Source organism: Dendropsophus ebraccatus, chromosome 6, assembly GCF_027789765.1.
Source record: "Dendropsophus ebraccatus isolate aDenEbr1 chromosome 6, aDenEbr1.pat, whole genome shotgun sequence".
NCBI classification, from domain to species: Eukaryota; Metazoa; Chordata; class Amphibia; order Anura; family Hylidae; genus Dendropsophus; species Dendropsophus ebraccatus.
In genome coordinates this window covers 66,783,400-66,798,825 of record NC_091459.1, presented here as the reverse complement: position 1 = coordinate 66,798,825, position 15,426 = coordinate 66,783,400, and the positions used below count along the sequence as shown (strand labels likewise).

The following is a 15,426-nucleotide window of genomic DNA, read 5'->3' as shown; positions in this document are numbered from 1 at the left end:
GCTGCAGCCAAAAGCAATAGAATGCCAAACCAGGATCAGCGCCATTACGGCGCAGACCCCAGCCGGACTCAGATGTGGGGATCGCTCCTCCGCGACAACGCCGCATGGGGGGGGGGAGGATGATCCCCCCCCCACTAGACACCAGGGAAGTGGCCAAGCAGCTTTTCAAATTCAGCTGTCAGCTTTGACAGCTGCATTTAAAATGCTAATTAGTGGGCACAGCGATTAAACCGGGGTAAGAACCTCTTTCATATATTGCCTTTACTTTAGTTACACTAAATAGTAAAAGTCTGTATGAAAATAGTAGCAGGAAAACATCTAGAAATTTGTGAAAATAACCTGAGAGAACTACAGCTGATGATGGCCAACTTTACAGCCTCATGGAAAGAACATATGCTACCATAAGTAGTTCCTACATTCTGCTGACACTGCCAGCCCAGTAAATAAAAGGGACTGCTACCAACCTAAAAGCAGCATCCACCTGTCAATTAATAAGGTACTCAGGCCATGGAAAACTTTTTATTAACTGCTGCCCTGCTGTAGAACATAATAAACATGCTTCTTATCTCACCACGCTAGTCTTACTTTTGGGTCCCCTGCTGAACGATAATGCTGGTACCTCTAAAACTTACTCATCTCGGCAGTGATAGCTCATTTAATCATTGACTGAGACAGGACAGCATAGCGGCCACTGATTGGCTAAGCAGGCTGTCACTGCGGAGACAGGTCCATCTTGGAAGTGGTGGCGAGATTGTTTAGCAGGGGACCTAAAGACACTGCAGGAAGACCCCAGAGGAACGTATTTAGGTAAAATAGTATCTTTATTATGTTCTGTGAAAGGACAGCTTCTTGCTGAGTTTGCTGTATTTTTCATTACTCCAAAAATATATAACTATAATGAACATTTGATTTTTTCTAAGACATAGAAAGGCTTGAATAAATACCATCACAAATTCCAAAAACTGTGCTATGCTTCACAAAGGCCACATCTCCTTTTTCAATCAAACACCTGCAGTCATAAACATAGAAAATAATTTAAAATTAGTACAACTCAAGAAGAGAACACAAATGTACCATATGTATGCAGGTCTTAATTCAGGTTGCTATATATAAAAAAAAAGACAACTTGATTATATTTTCAAAATTTGTATTTATTTATTGGGGGGGGGGATATGTATATAATGTATATGGAGGGTACCCAATTGTCTATGGAGGATGCCCAGTGGCTGTATGTGGCATCTCAAGGCATGAGTTCCAGACTGCTATATATGTTAGCTGATTTCCATCTGCCTTCAGTCCACAAATCTCAGCTTAGCCAGTTGTCCCCCCCCACCCACCCTTTGGTTCAGCAGTTCACAAGTTGCTTAGTGCAGAAGAAGTCACAGCTGGTGGAAAAACACATGCCAAGCAGGCTCTGGGTGGCAAGGTGTACATGTGTGGTAGGAGTCTGCTGCAGCATACCGCTTGCTACTGCATGCCAGTTGGTTGGAAATGAAAGGGCGGTAGTTTAAGGGTTGGGTATGGAGCGTACCTGTAGTTTTGTAAACTATTCATTTGTATGATTCTTTGGTATGTTTTCAGTATGTTTGTATGCCCATAGTGCCCAAGCCTCCAGCATGATGCAGAATATGACATTTTATAGCTATGAATCTATTACAGCAATGACCTGACAGGCAGTAAAGTTCCCGCCATATACTATTTTAACTACTGCCAGGTTAAAATAGTTGTGATACATGAGAAATAAATAAATAGAAAAATAAATTAAATAGATTTTTTTTTTACCTAAAAGCCCCTGAATTGTCATAATACTGTTCCTTGTTGCTGTTTTCACATCTATTATTTCCTTTTCCATCACCATTGCAAAGTTGGCAAAGTTTGGATGAGAAACCTTTTTGGTTTGCTCCCGGCACACAACTCTCAGAGAAAAAATCACTAACAGCTTTAATAAAAAGGTGAGATGAAAGTGAGTACAATATTTTAGACATGCAGTTTACTAATTGTTATTCTCTGGTACAAGGAGTCAAAGAGGCTTTTCCAAGCTCTGGATCTGATGTCAGCTGGAATGTCTCCTCACCCCCCCCCTTCCTTGTGGTTGATTGAAACTTGAAAGCTGAGTCCCAAGCAGGGTCAGGTAAAGCCTCTTTCACTCTTTATATTATGGAATAAAAGCATTTTTCTACATTTTTCTGGGAGCACAGACAGATATATGAAAAGGTGCTATGTGTATTCTTGTCCTATCAGCTATCTAACAGTGTCAGCAGTTTGAAACGTGAATTGCAGCTGACAGATTCCCTTAGGTGTGTGCACACTGAGGAATAGGGGAGGAATTGAAGAGGAAAGTTTTCTGCTTGAAATTCCTCGCCTAGGGTGGGTTCACACTGAGGAGTCCATGCAGAGAAGTTCAGTCGGTCGTCCCCGCTTGCATCTCCGCCTGTGCCATAGACTCCATTTTATGCACAGGCAGATTCCACCGCCCGCCAAAAGAATGGACATTCAAGAGGAATTTAAGCAAATTCAACCAGAATTTAAGCCATATTAAATTCTATAGGATTTCTCCAGCGGACGATTCAATTCTTTGGGTGGAAAGCGGAATCCACGGCAGAAAATTTTGCCACTGAAGGTATGTGGAAGAAATTGTTGCCTCTATAGTGTAAATTACATTTTTGAACTTCTTTAATCCTAAAGTCTGACTTGTTGAAAAGAAACTTTATTTGTAAGCATATACATAATTATGCCTTGGAGTTCTGTCATGCACTTACCTTTGACAATATTACAGCCGTCTGGTCTGATGAGACCCCTTCTAGTAAGCAGACCAATTGGGATATTCCATCCATCTGATTGCATATACCCTGTGTGACAAGACTTTCTGCCCTTAAGTTCATGAACGGTAAAGGAATCCTGAGGTGTTCTTTTCACCACAGCCACTGCATAGTAGTTATCAGACAGATTGTCTAGATGAATAAAGGTAAAACAAGATAAGGTTGGTAATGATGAAGGCCAAGCCACCAATGGGACCTACATGTGTCTCTATAACCATTGGGTCCATTTGGGATGCTTATGGCAGCTGGAGGTGGCGGAAAATCCAGAAACAGTAGAGCAGACTGTTTTATGTAGTTTACAACTCCTATTGATATTAATGGAAGCTGCACAAATAGCTTTGCACTGTAAGATATACCAATTCCATAGCTTAAAGAAACAGTGCAGCTCATGGTGGTATGCTCTGTTTACCTATTTTCCATTAACGTCTATGGGAGTTACTTAGACTACGCAAAACAGCCCACGTGACAAGTCCCAGAGGTAGTGCTCACATACCCACATTTACATGAAACAATACAATGAGTGTACTGATGAAAAGGTCCATCATATACTTTGAATAATTACATGAAATCCGAGATCAGCTGCTGTATGTCCTGCAGGAAGTGGTGTATTCTTTCCAGTCTGCAGCGCAGGAGAGGTTTTCTATGGGGACTTGCTACTGCTCTGGACAGTTCCTGTCAGGAACGGAGGTGGCAGCAGAGAGCACTGTGTCACAATAGAAAAAATACACCAGTTCCTGCAGGACATATAGCAACTGATAAGTACAGTGGTACCTCAGTTTCAGAGTAACTTAGATTGAGAGCACTTTGCAAGAAGAGCTCACAGTTTTGTAACTGTAATTGAGACTTGGTTTAAGAGCATTGCTTTGGTTTAAGATCTCCCTGTACTGGGTTGGAGGGGGAGTGGGGGAGCGGCATGGTCTACATAGCCTGGTCTACAGCCCTGTACTCTCACCCAGGAAGTCTTCCTCACCTTCCAAATCATGGCAGATCCACTTCAGGCTGGGGCTTACATCAGGGGACAACAAGACTGTGGAGGTAATCTCTTCATAGCTGTTACCCCTCTCTCCTTGGACAGAGAGTGTCCTCTACAATCCTGCTATAATGTGCCAGCACTTACACTCAGCCATTCACACTGCTGTATAGAAAACTTTCTGTCACTGTCCTCCTGCACAGCTCTGTGATTCTCACTTCCTGATTGGCCCATGCTGAACATAACCCCTTCCCCATTGCTGTCATGTGACCAGTTGTACTATGCTACTGCTTTATGGGGATCTGCAATTCCATCCTGTATCTGCAAACTGCTGCTGTTTTTTCAGGTTTATGCTCTTACTATACATTATACTCCACATGCTGATTGCTATACTGTACAGTAACTTATCATATCACATATTTTGCTGTTTCTAAATGTTTGCTTCATTTCTTTTACATGTTATTTAGAATTAAAAAAAATAAATTTTTGGGGGTGTGGAAACAATTGTGTACATTTTAATGATTTCATATGGGAGAATTTGCTTTCGTATAAGAGTGATTTGGATCACAAGCACAGTCATGGAACAAATTATGGCACTACTGTACTGGAGGACTTGAGATTTTTTTAATAAAGGTAAATTACAAATCTATGGCACTTTCTGGCATCAGTTGATTTGAAAGATATTTTTTTGCCAAACTACCCCTTTAACCCCTAGACCAGTGCTTCTCAAACTGTGAGGCTGGCCTCACCAGTGAGGCGCCCCCTAGTTGTTGGTAAGGCCCAGCTGAGGAGGGAGTTTTCATAAAAGTGACTGTAAGCTGCACAACCCTTTCCCCGACTTCAACAATTTCTGGTTATAGAACATTGTTGGCTGATTCTGCACTTATTTAATATTATACAGAGACTAGGAGACAAATGAAGGGTAGACTAATCAGTAGTTCTTATATCTGCATGGACTTCCACCATGGTGAAGCCTTAGCATCCTCTTGGTCAGTCTGGTGAGGCCCAGGCAGCATTTTGTATGTCAGGTGAGGCTCCAGTAGAAAAAGTTTGAGAAGCACTGTCCTAGATGACCCTGGGCGTACAGGTACGTCCTGGGCAGCCTAGGGGTGTTCAGAGCGCCGCGGTCCCAGGTGCCGATTGTAGCCCGGGGCCACGGCTATTAGCGAGCATGGTCCAATCGCCGTGCCCGCATCTGATTACTACATATAGCCGATTCCCTGGTGTCTAGCGGGCGATCCCTGTGTCCTTACCTGGCAGGGGTCTGCGCCGTAATGGCGCTGATCTCGGCTCGGCATTCGGTTGTTTTCGGCTGCAGGAGCCAAAAGCAATCGAGTGCCGATCTCATTGATTTATGCAGTATAACTATACTGCATAGAACTCAATGAGAGATCAGTGCACTTATAGTAAAAGTCTCCCAGGGGGGTTTCTAGTAAAAAAAAAAGGGTTATTATTAATAAAAAGCCCCCTCCCCTAATAAAAGTTTGAATCACCCCGCTTTTCCCATGTTATAAATAAAATAAATAAATAAACATGCTTGGTATCACTGCATGCGTAATCGCCCAAAATATTAATTTATCACATTCCTGATCTCACACGGTAAATTGCGTAAGTGCAAAAAAATCCCAAAGTGCAAAATTGCGTATTTTTGGTCGCATCAAATCCAGAAAAATTGTAATAAAAAGCATTCAAAAAGTCGCATATGTACAATCAAGGTACCGGGAGAAAGTACACATCATGGCGCAAAAAATGACACCTGACACAGCCCCATAGACCAAAGGATAAAAGCGCTATAAGCATCGGAATAGAGCGATTTTAAGGAACATATATTTGCTAACAATGGTTTGAATTTTTACAAGCCATCAGATAAAATAAAAATTATACATGTGACATATTGTTGTAATCGTAATGATTCGAGGAATATATATAACAAGACATTTTTACCCCAGGGCGAACGGCGTAAAAACAAAAACCCTCCAAATGAAAAAAATGCAGTTTACCACACATTTAATTTTTTCCTGCTTTTACAGTGTACTTTATAAACAAATTCAGCCCGTCATTGCAAAGTACAATTAGTGGCGCAAAAATAAGGGCTCATGTGGGTTTCTAGGTAAAAAAAAATGCAAGTGCTATAGCCTTTTAAGCACAAGGAGGAAAAAACAAAATTGCAAAAATTTTAATTGGCCCAGTCCTCTAAGGCAGCGTTTCCCAACCGGGGTGCCGCGGCACACTGGTGTGCCGGGAGAACCCGCCAGGGGTGCCGCGGGATCCCGGTGGGAAATGTGCGCTGTCTCTTTAAGCATCCCGCGCAGCTTCTCGGGATGCACCAATCACTTTCATGTTCCACCCGCACTATGAGCGCTATGAGCGGGCGGAACATTAAAGTAAGCAGAATATAGGAGCAGGAAGTGTCAGCGTCTTGCTCCTATATTCACTCCCATAGGCCGCCGGCACTTCATACCAGCAGCCTATGGGAGGCCGGGACGTGACCTCTCCGGTGGGCGTGATCATGTGACGTCATCATGCCTGCCGGAAGTCCCGTCCCTGCGGCTCGCAAGATGGAGCCAGAAGAGGAGGAAGAGCTGCTGCCTGCAGCCACAGCGCGGGTTAGGTGAGTAGGATGTTTGTTTTTTTTAGGGGCAGAGCAGGGGGCATTATTAGTTCATGGGGGGCACCTCTGGGGGCATTATTAGTATATGGGGGCATTATTAGTATATGGGGGCACCTCTGGGGGCATTATGAGTATATGGGGGCACCCCTGGGGGCATTATTAGTTCATGGTGGGCACCTCTGGGGGCATTATTAGTATATGGGGGCATTATTAGTATATGGGGGAACCTCTGGGGGCATTATTAGTATATGGGGGCACCTCTGAGGGCATTATTAGTTCATGGGGGCACCTCTGGGGGCATTATTAGTTCATAGGGGCACCTCTGGGGGCATTATTAGTTCATGGGGGGCACCTCTGGGGGCATTATTAGTATATGGGGGCACCTCTGGGGGCACTATTAGTATATGGTGGCACCTCTGGGGGCACTATTAGTATATGGGGGCACCTCTGGGGGCATTATTAGTTCATGGGGGCACCTCTGGGGGCATTATTAGTTCATGGGGGCACCTCTGGGGGCATTATTAGTTCATGGGGGCACTTCTGTGGGCATTATTAGTTCATGGGGGCACCTCTGGGGGCATTATTAGTTCATGGGGGCACCTCTGGGGGCATTATTAGTTCATGGGGGCACCTCTGGGGGCATTATTAGTTCATAGGGGCACCTCTGGGGACATTATTAGTTTATCACAGCAGGGGATCCTACATCCAGGGGGCATCCCACATTCCTACTCGCGTTACTGCACATAACACCAAACAGCGCAGTTCCTTTGGGAGCCGACAGGAGGGAGAAAGGAAAGGAAGTTGCCAGAAATGTGCGGAGCCTAAATTGTTTGTCTCGCAGGTTCTGAAGAGATAAAAAGTAGCTGGAAGAAATCATCATGGCGGATGGAGAGGAAAAGGGAAAGTGACTGCTCAGATCAAAGAAGACGTCACCGGTGAGTCACTGTATGACACTTTTCTTATTTTGTAGAACATTATTTAGTAGGGGTGCCCCGAGGAAATTTTTTTTTCCAAGGTGTGCCCCGAGGTGGAAAAGGTTGGGAAGCACTGCTCTAAGGGTTAAACTTGTGAAATAGATGGGTGCATGGAGTACAACCCTGGAGTTCAACAGAGCTGTAAAATAGTGCCTCAAGGAGTCTATAGGACCCTGCTGTATGTTCATATACCTTTGAGGCCTACTGAATTTATTCATCTGGGTTGTACAGAGCACCAAATGGTAACACATAAAGCATCCATGTCTCAGTTGTGTAAAGCCATAGGGACTCCACTTCAGATAGAGCTTCCATTTATTACTCCTAGAAAGACTAAGACTTAGATGATTGTGACATATTTACTATACATACAAACATTTGTATTTCATATTGACTGTTTACACATGAACCCACTGTTAGGTAGACAATAGACTACAATATGCATATGTACATCCTCATTGTCTGCATTAAACACTTACCAGAATAACTCTCTGCAGCTGCTGGCACAAGTCCATATGTTTTCCCAGCTGTATAAATGTCTCCTCCATCCAGTGTTACTGCATCAACTTCTTTTTGCTGAATGGATAAAACAGAGAGTGCTGGTGAATTACAAAGTATTAAGTTATTGATGAGGGTAATGTAATAATAAATATGCACATAGGAATTAAAACTTTGTTGTCCGATACTGTTACTTAATATATGATATTGCACCAGTTATATAACCTCCATATGCCCTAGCACAGGACAACACTCTTGCTTCATCAGTATAGTCTAGTGTAATATATATATATATATATATATATATACACACACACAGTGTATACTAACCTTAATCAGTTTCATGCAGTCTTCATAGCTCTCAGCAGAGACACATTGAATTGGGGGATCCAATGTTTGGTTTTTAAATGCAATGGCCATATCTGCACACTTCCAGACTTCTTGTGTGCTAAGGCTGCACCAACGCAGGGATTTTGGTAACTCTTAAATACATAGGAACATAAAAGCATTGACAGATCACTTATTGCTGGATGATTTCTACATTATAGTATAGCCTCACTTTCAAAATGTGTAAGCTGTCAGTTTTTCGTGCGGCTCGGACTAGGAAGAAAGTGCCAGCCAAATAAATAATGTAAGTGCCAGACTCAACACCTAAATAAGAATGCTTGACACATTGTCCTCCTCTGAGTACAAGCCAAGCTTTCCTCCAGTGCCAGTCTACCTGTTTTAGAGTGCCAGGACTTCAGTAAACAATAAACAGACATAGACACTTGCACATACACGGCACATGCAAGCATACACATCTGCCAGTCACATATACTATACCTTGACTATACCCTCCCAATGCCCCAATGATACAATAAATAATTTGAGTCACTGCATCTTTAAAGTAAGAAAATATTACAAGCCATAAAAACACTGTTTAGAGTAATAGAGTTGCAGATTTTGTCCAAATATGAATTATAAATGACATTGTCCTTACTGTCAAGGTCACAGTCTATTCCTGTCATTGCTTGCAGAAACTCATCTCCGAGCCAGGACTGATACGTCTGGTTAGAAATCATCCTGAGTTCTATTGTGGCATCTCTAAACAGTAAGTTAGTGCCATTGTAGGGAGCAGAGTCGAACATCTTGAAGCTGGAGCTGGGGCTGTTGTATTTTTGCTATATAACATAGAAGCAGATTACATATTTTATCACATATATAGGAAATTGGTATCTTAGTTTTCCCGGGTCACTGCATACTGATATGTTTTCATGTGTCACTGAATAGCACGAATGCTGGTGAGTAAAACAGTACTTTGCTGGTTTATCCATTGGAGGCCAGTCAAAGATCAATACAATCCCACTACAAATGCAATGATGTAAAAGAAGAAAATGGCATGCACTATCTAGTCTAATCTAGTAACCTTTGAAGAACAAAGGTCCATCTCTATTAACGTACCAGTTCCGGTTTCTTTGTATACTCCCAAGGGATTTGGGCTAAATTTCTATTGATCTAGCAAGCCATTCAAAGATGCTTTACTGTGCATATATTAAATATCTATGAGGTCACTAGCTATGCTAGGCTTCTTTCATGTAGTCTAGCATTTATTTTCCATTTGCAGTATTGGAAATACTGAGTTTATTTCATAAAAGGGGTAGTTCACCAAAAAATTTCTTTTAAATCAACTGGTCCCAGCAAGTGCCAGAGATTTGTAATTTACTTCTATTAAAAAAAAATCTCAAGTCTTCTAGTACTTATCAGTTGCTGTATGCCCTGCAGGAAGTGGTGTATTTTTTCCAGTCTGACACAGTGCTCTCTGCTGCCGCCTCTGTCAGTGACAGGAACTGTCCAGAGAAGTAGCAAATCCCCATAGAAAACATCTCCCTCCTCTCCAGACTGGAAAGAATACCACTTCCTGCAGGACATACAGCAGCTGATAAGTACTGGAAGACTTGATGTTTTTTAATAGACGTAAATTACAAATCTTGCTGGGACCAGTTGGGTAACTTTAAGGCAACCCCTTTCCAAATGCCTTATTAGAAGATACAGTGGTACTTGGCAGTTTGTGAAACTTTTGAATTTTTCCTTAATTCTGCACAAATTTGACCTAAAATAACAAAATATTAAACTTGATAATTTATTTATTAAGGAAAATTATCCGATATTACATATCTGTAAGTGGCAAAAATATGTCAACCTTTGTATCTGGTGTGACCCCCTTGTGCTGCAGTAACTGCACCTAAACATTTCCAGCAATTGTTGATTAGTCCTGTATATTGGCTTGAAGAAATTTTAACACCTTCTGCCATACAAAACAGCTTTCTGTTATGTTGTGGGTTTCATCCGTGAACAGTTTACTTTAGGTGCTTCCACTACATCTCTGTTGGACTAAGGGCAGAACTTAGCCTTTCTAAACCTTAAGGCCATATTACAGGGCACATTTTGCCAGGGGAAGCAACGCTGACCTATCAGCTCGCTTCCCTAACGTTCCCTGCTCGCTGCCTGTGTTAAAGGGGTTGTCCAGCGAAAATTATTTTCTTTTAAATCAACTGGTGTTAGAAAGTTATATAGATTTGTAATTTACTTCTATTTAAAAATCTGAAGTTTTCCTATACTTATAAGCTACTATATGTCCTGCAGGAAGTGTTGTTTATTTACATTCAGAAACAGTGCTCTCTGCTGACATCTCTGGCCGAGACAGGAACTGTCCTGAGCAGGAGAGGTTTTCTATGGGGATTTGCTACTGCTCTGGACAGTTCCTGACTCGGTCAGAGATGTCAGCAGAGGGCACTGTTTCTGAATGTAAATAAAACAACACTTCCTGCAGGACATACAACAGTTTATAAGTATGGGAAGACTTGAGATTTTTAAATAGAAGTAAATTACAAATCTATATAATTTTCTGACACCAGTTGATTTGAAAGAAAACAATTTTTGTTGGACAACCCCTTTAACCCCTAGACGACGGAGCGCGCTTCATAGCAGGTGGGGGCCGGCTGCAATCAGCAGCCGACAACCTCACTGTTAATGACACGCTGCAGCGATCCCGCTGCAGTGTGACATTAACTCCTTAAATGCCGCGACTGCAGCGTTTAAGTGTAAGTGACAGGGGGAGTCCCCTGTCACTTACCGATCCCGGTCCCGGTCCTGATCCCTGTCACTTACCGATCGCGATCCCGGTCCCGATCGTTAAAACGGACCGCCGGAGGTCTCTCACCTGCCTCCGTGGGGTCCGATCGGCACTCTGGTCACTAAGCCTGCACACTACCCCAAAACCCCTCTCCCAATAAAAGTTTAAATCACCCTCCTTTTCCATTATATAAATAAAACATATAAAAAGTAAATAAATAAACATATAATATACCGTAGCGTGCGTAATTGTCCGATCTATTAAAATATTACAAGCGTCATTGCGAACGGCGAACAGCGTACACAAAAAGAGGGAAAAATGTGCACAGATTCTCGATTTTATGTTACATTATATATAAGAAAAAATTAATAAAAAGTGATCAAAACGTCCAAACTTCACAAATATGGTATTAATTAAAAACAAGAGATCATGGCAGAAAAAAATGACACCCCATACAGCCCCATAGGTGAAAAAATAAAACTGTTATAAGCGTCACAATAGGCCCATTTTATTAATAATTAATTGCCAAAAAAAGGATTTCATTAAAAAAAATATATAACATTAGAGAATCTGTGTAAACCTGCATATGGTTGTGTTCGGACTGACCTATAGAATAATAGTATCATGTCGCTTTTACCATACAGTGCATTATGCAGACACAGGAACCCCCCAAACGTTACCATATTGCATTCTTTTTTACGATTTCACCTATTTATATCTTCATAAATAATATATTTGGGATTCCGTCATACATGTTATGGTAAAATGAAAGACGCCATTACAAAGTACAACTATTCCTGTAACAATTAAGCCATTACATGGCCTTGTAGATAGAAAACTGAAAGTGCTAGAGCTCTTAGAAGGGGAGGAGGGAAAAACAAAAGCACAAAGGTCAAAATTTGCGCGGCCCACTTGGTAATTTTGGGCCTGGTCCTCAAAGGGTTAATACACTCACAGATAGCAAGCAGGAGCAGCGGAAGGGATAGCCCGAACGGCAGGGCTGGGCCAAAGAGTAGATAGGGGTAGGCAATGGCCTAGGGCGCCAAATGAAAGGCCGAACCTGGAAGCAGCATACAGGAGCTGATTGCATCAGCATCATGCCCGGCGATTCACAGGCCTGTGAGTTCTCAATGCTGCTGTACATAGGAGGGGGAGGGGCAGCCCGCTGCCGGGGACACTGCTCTAGCTGAACTCCCACTGCCAGGAGGCCTTCTGACCTGCTCAAGGACCCAAGACTGGAGGAATGTGCAGCGTTACTCCCATCCCCTGCTGCACATCCTCCAGCCTCTGGGAGCTGCTGAGCTGTCGGGCCAGAGAGGAGGAGGTGGTGCAGAATGGCAGCCTACAGAGACCACACATGGTGACCAGGAAGTGTCTACCTGTGCCTTGTGTTCTGGGCCTCTCCTGTCAGTCGCTTATCTACATCATCATCATCATCATCATCAGACCCCTCAATGACAGTCCCAGGATGGTGAAGAGAGAAAGTGCAAGCTCCACACACCTAACTGAGAGGTAGGTGTCTTGTGTCTGTGTGTGTATACATAAGTCTTTGTGTGTATACATACATAAGTGTGTGCTTGTGTGTGTATATATTGCAAATAAATGTGTGTATCTGTGTGTGTATAGATAAGTGTCTGTCTGTATATATTGTACATAAATGTGTGTATCTGTGTGTATACATAAGAGTGTGCCTGGGTGTATATACTGTATATAAATGTGTGTGTGTGTGTGTGTGTGTATACATAAGTGTGGGCCTGTGTGTGTGTGTGTGTATCTGTATACATAAGTGTGTGTGTGTGTGTGGGTGGGGGGGGGGCAGCACACAGGGGACAGATATACAGCCGGGGGCAGCACACAGGGGATATATATACAACCGGGGGCAGCACACAGGGGACATATATACAACTGGGGGCTGCACACAGGGGACATATATACAACCGGGGGCATCACACAGGGGACATATATACAACCGGGGGCTGCACACAGGGGACATATATACAACTGGGGGCAGCACACAGGGGACATACACTACCGTTCGGGGTTTGGGGTTACATTGAAATGTCCTTATTTTTGAAGGAAAAGCACTGTACTTTTCAATGAAGATAACTTTAAACTAGTCCTAACTTTAAAGAAATACACTCCATACATTGCTAATGTGGTAAATGACTATTCTAGCTGCAAATGTCTGGTTTTTGGTGCAATATCTACATAGGTGTATAGAGGCCCATTTCCAGCAACTATCACTCCAGTGTTCTAATGGTACAATGTGTTTGCTCATTGGCTCAGAAGGCTAATTGATGATTAGAAAACCCTTGTGCAATCATGTTCACACATCTGAAAACAGTCTAGCTCGTTACAGAAGCTACAAAACTGACCTTCCTTTGAGCAGATTGTGTTTCTGGAGCATCACATTTGTGGGGTCAATTAACCCCTTAGCGACCCATGACGTATCTGATACGTCATGGTGCCGCAGGGGGTGTTCAGAGCGGGGTCCCGCCGGGACCCCGCTCTGAACGGCACCGATCCCGGCTGCAATCTGCAGCCGGGCAGTGCCTCTATTAGCCGGCTCGGGTCCCATTGCCGCGCCGGCTAATTAAGCCCTTCAATGCAGCTGTCAAACCTGACAGCTGCATTGAAGTGCTTTCCTCCGTGCATCCCTGGTGTGTAGTGGCACGGATCTCCCCCCCGCGATGCGATCACGGGGGGGATAGCCGTTCTTCTGCCCGTGTCGGGCCTCAGCGTCGGAATGACGCTGATCCCGCCTCGGCAATAGATTGCTGTGGCCTGCAGCAGGCCATAGCAATCTATGACCGATCTAATGGATCTTTGCTGTGTATATACACAGCATTGATCTCTATGAGAGATCAGTGCTATGTATATACAAGCCCCCCAGGGGGGCTTCTAGTGTATGTAAAAAAAAAAGTAAAAAAGTTTTTATTAATAAAAAATCCCCTCCCCTAATAAAAGTCCAAATCACCCCCCTTTTCCCATTTTATAAATATAAATTAATAAATAAATAAATTAATAAACATATTTAGTATCACCGCACACGTAATCGCCCGAACTATTAATTAATCACATTCCTGATCTCGCACGGTAAACGACGTAAGCGCAAAAAAATCCCAAAGTGCAAAATTGCGCATTTTTGGTCGCATCAAATCCAGAAAAAATGTAATAAAAAGCGATCAAAAAGTCGTATATGCGCAATCAAGCTACCGGTTGAAAGAACGCATCATGGCGCAAAAACTGACACCTCACACAGCCCCATAGACCAAAGCATAAAAGCGCTATAAGCCTGGGAATGGAGCGATTTTAAGTGACATATATTTGTTAACAATGGTTTGAATTTTTTACAGGCCATCAGATACAATATAAGTTATATATCGTTGTAATCGTAACGACTTGAGGAACATGCATAACAAGTCAGTTTTACCATAGGGTGAGCGGCGTAAATGCAAAACTCCCCGAAATCAAAACAAATTCGTTTTTTTTTTCAATTTGACAGCGCAAATGATTTTTTTCCGGTTTCACAACATATTTTATGGAAAAATTATGCCTGTAATTGCAAAGTACAATTGGTTTCGCAAAAAATAAGCACTCATATAAGTCTCTAGGTGAAAAAATGCAAGCGCTATGGACTTTTAAACATAAAATGGAAAAAGCAAAAGCGCAAAAACGAAAATTGGCTTTGACCTTAAGGGGTTAAACGCTCAAAATGGCCAGAAAAAGAGAATTTTCATCTGAAACTCGACAGTCTATTCTTGTTCTTAGAAATGAAGGCAATTCAATGCGAGAAATTGTTTAGATCAAAGATTTCCTACAACGGTGTGTACTACTCCCTTCAGAGGACAGCAAAAACAGGCTCTAACCAGAGTAGAAAAAGAAGTGGGAGGCCGCGTTGCACAACTAAGCAAGAAGATAAGAACATTAGAGTCTCTAGTTTGAGAAACAGACGCCTCACAGGTCCCCAACTGGCATCTTCATTAAATAGTACCCGCAAAACACCAGTGTCAACATCTACAGTGAAGAGGCGGCTGCAGGATTTTGGCCTTCAGGGCAGAGTGGCAAAGAAAAAGCCATATCTGAGACTGGCCAATAAAAGAAAGATTAAGATGGGCAAAAGAACACAGACATTGGACAGAGGAAGACTGGAAAAAAGTGTTGTAGACGGATGAATCCAAGTTTGAGGTGTTTGGATCACAAAGAAGAATGTTTGTGAGACGCAGAACAAATGAAAAGATGCTGGAAGAATGCCTGATGCCATCTGTTAAGCATGGTGGAGGTAATGTGATGGTCTGGGGTTGCTTTGGTGCTGGTAAGGTGGGAGATTTGTACAGGGTAAAAGGGATTCTGAATAAGGAAGGCTATCACTCAATTTTGCAACGCCATGCCATACCCAGTGGACAGCGTTTGATTGGAGCCAATTTCATCCTACAACAGGA

The 15,426-nt window shown here is 42.7% G+C and overlaps 1 protein-coding gene across 3 annotated transcripts in view; it reads right to left on the bottom strand.

Moving 5' to 3' along the window:
• MELTF (melanotransferrin) overlaps positions 1-15,426 on the bottom strand; it is a 92,768-nt gene that overhangs the window by 20,536 nt on the left and 56,806 nt on the right. For all 3 annotated transcript variants that reach the window (XM_069975093.1, XM_069975095.1, XM_069975094.1), the window contains 6 exons: positions 8,852-9,032; positions 8,200-8,351; positions 7,851-7,947; positions 2,760-2,951; positions 1,783-1,939; positions 945-1,009 (listed from right to left, as the gene is read on the bottom strand). In XM_069975093.1, the coding sequence (XP_069831194.1) occupies positions 945-1,009; positions 1,783-1,939; positions 2,760-2,951; positions 7,851-7,947; positions 8,200-8,351; positions 8,852-9,032 (844 nt within the window). The remainder of the gene's footprint in view (positions 1-944; positions 1,010-1,782; positions 1,940-2,759; positions 2,952-7,850; positions 7,948-8,199; positions 8,352-8,851; positions 9,033-15,426) is intronic.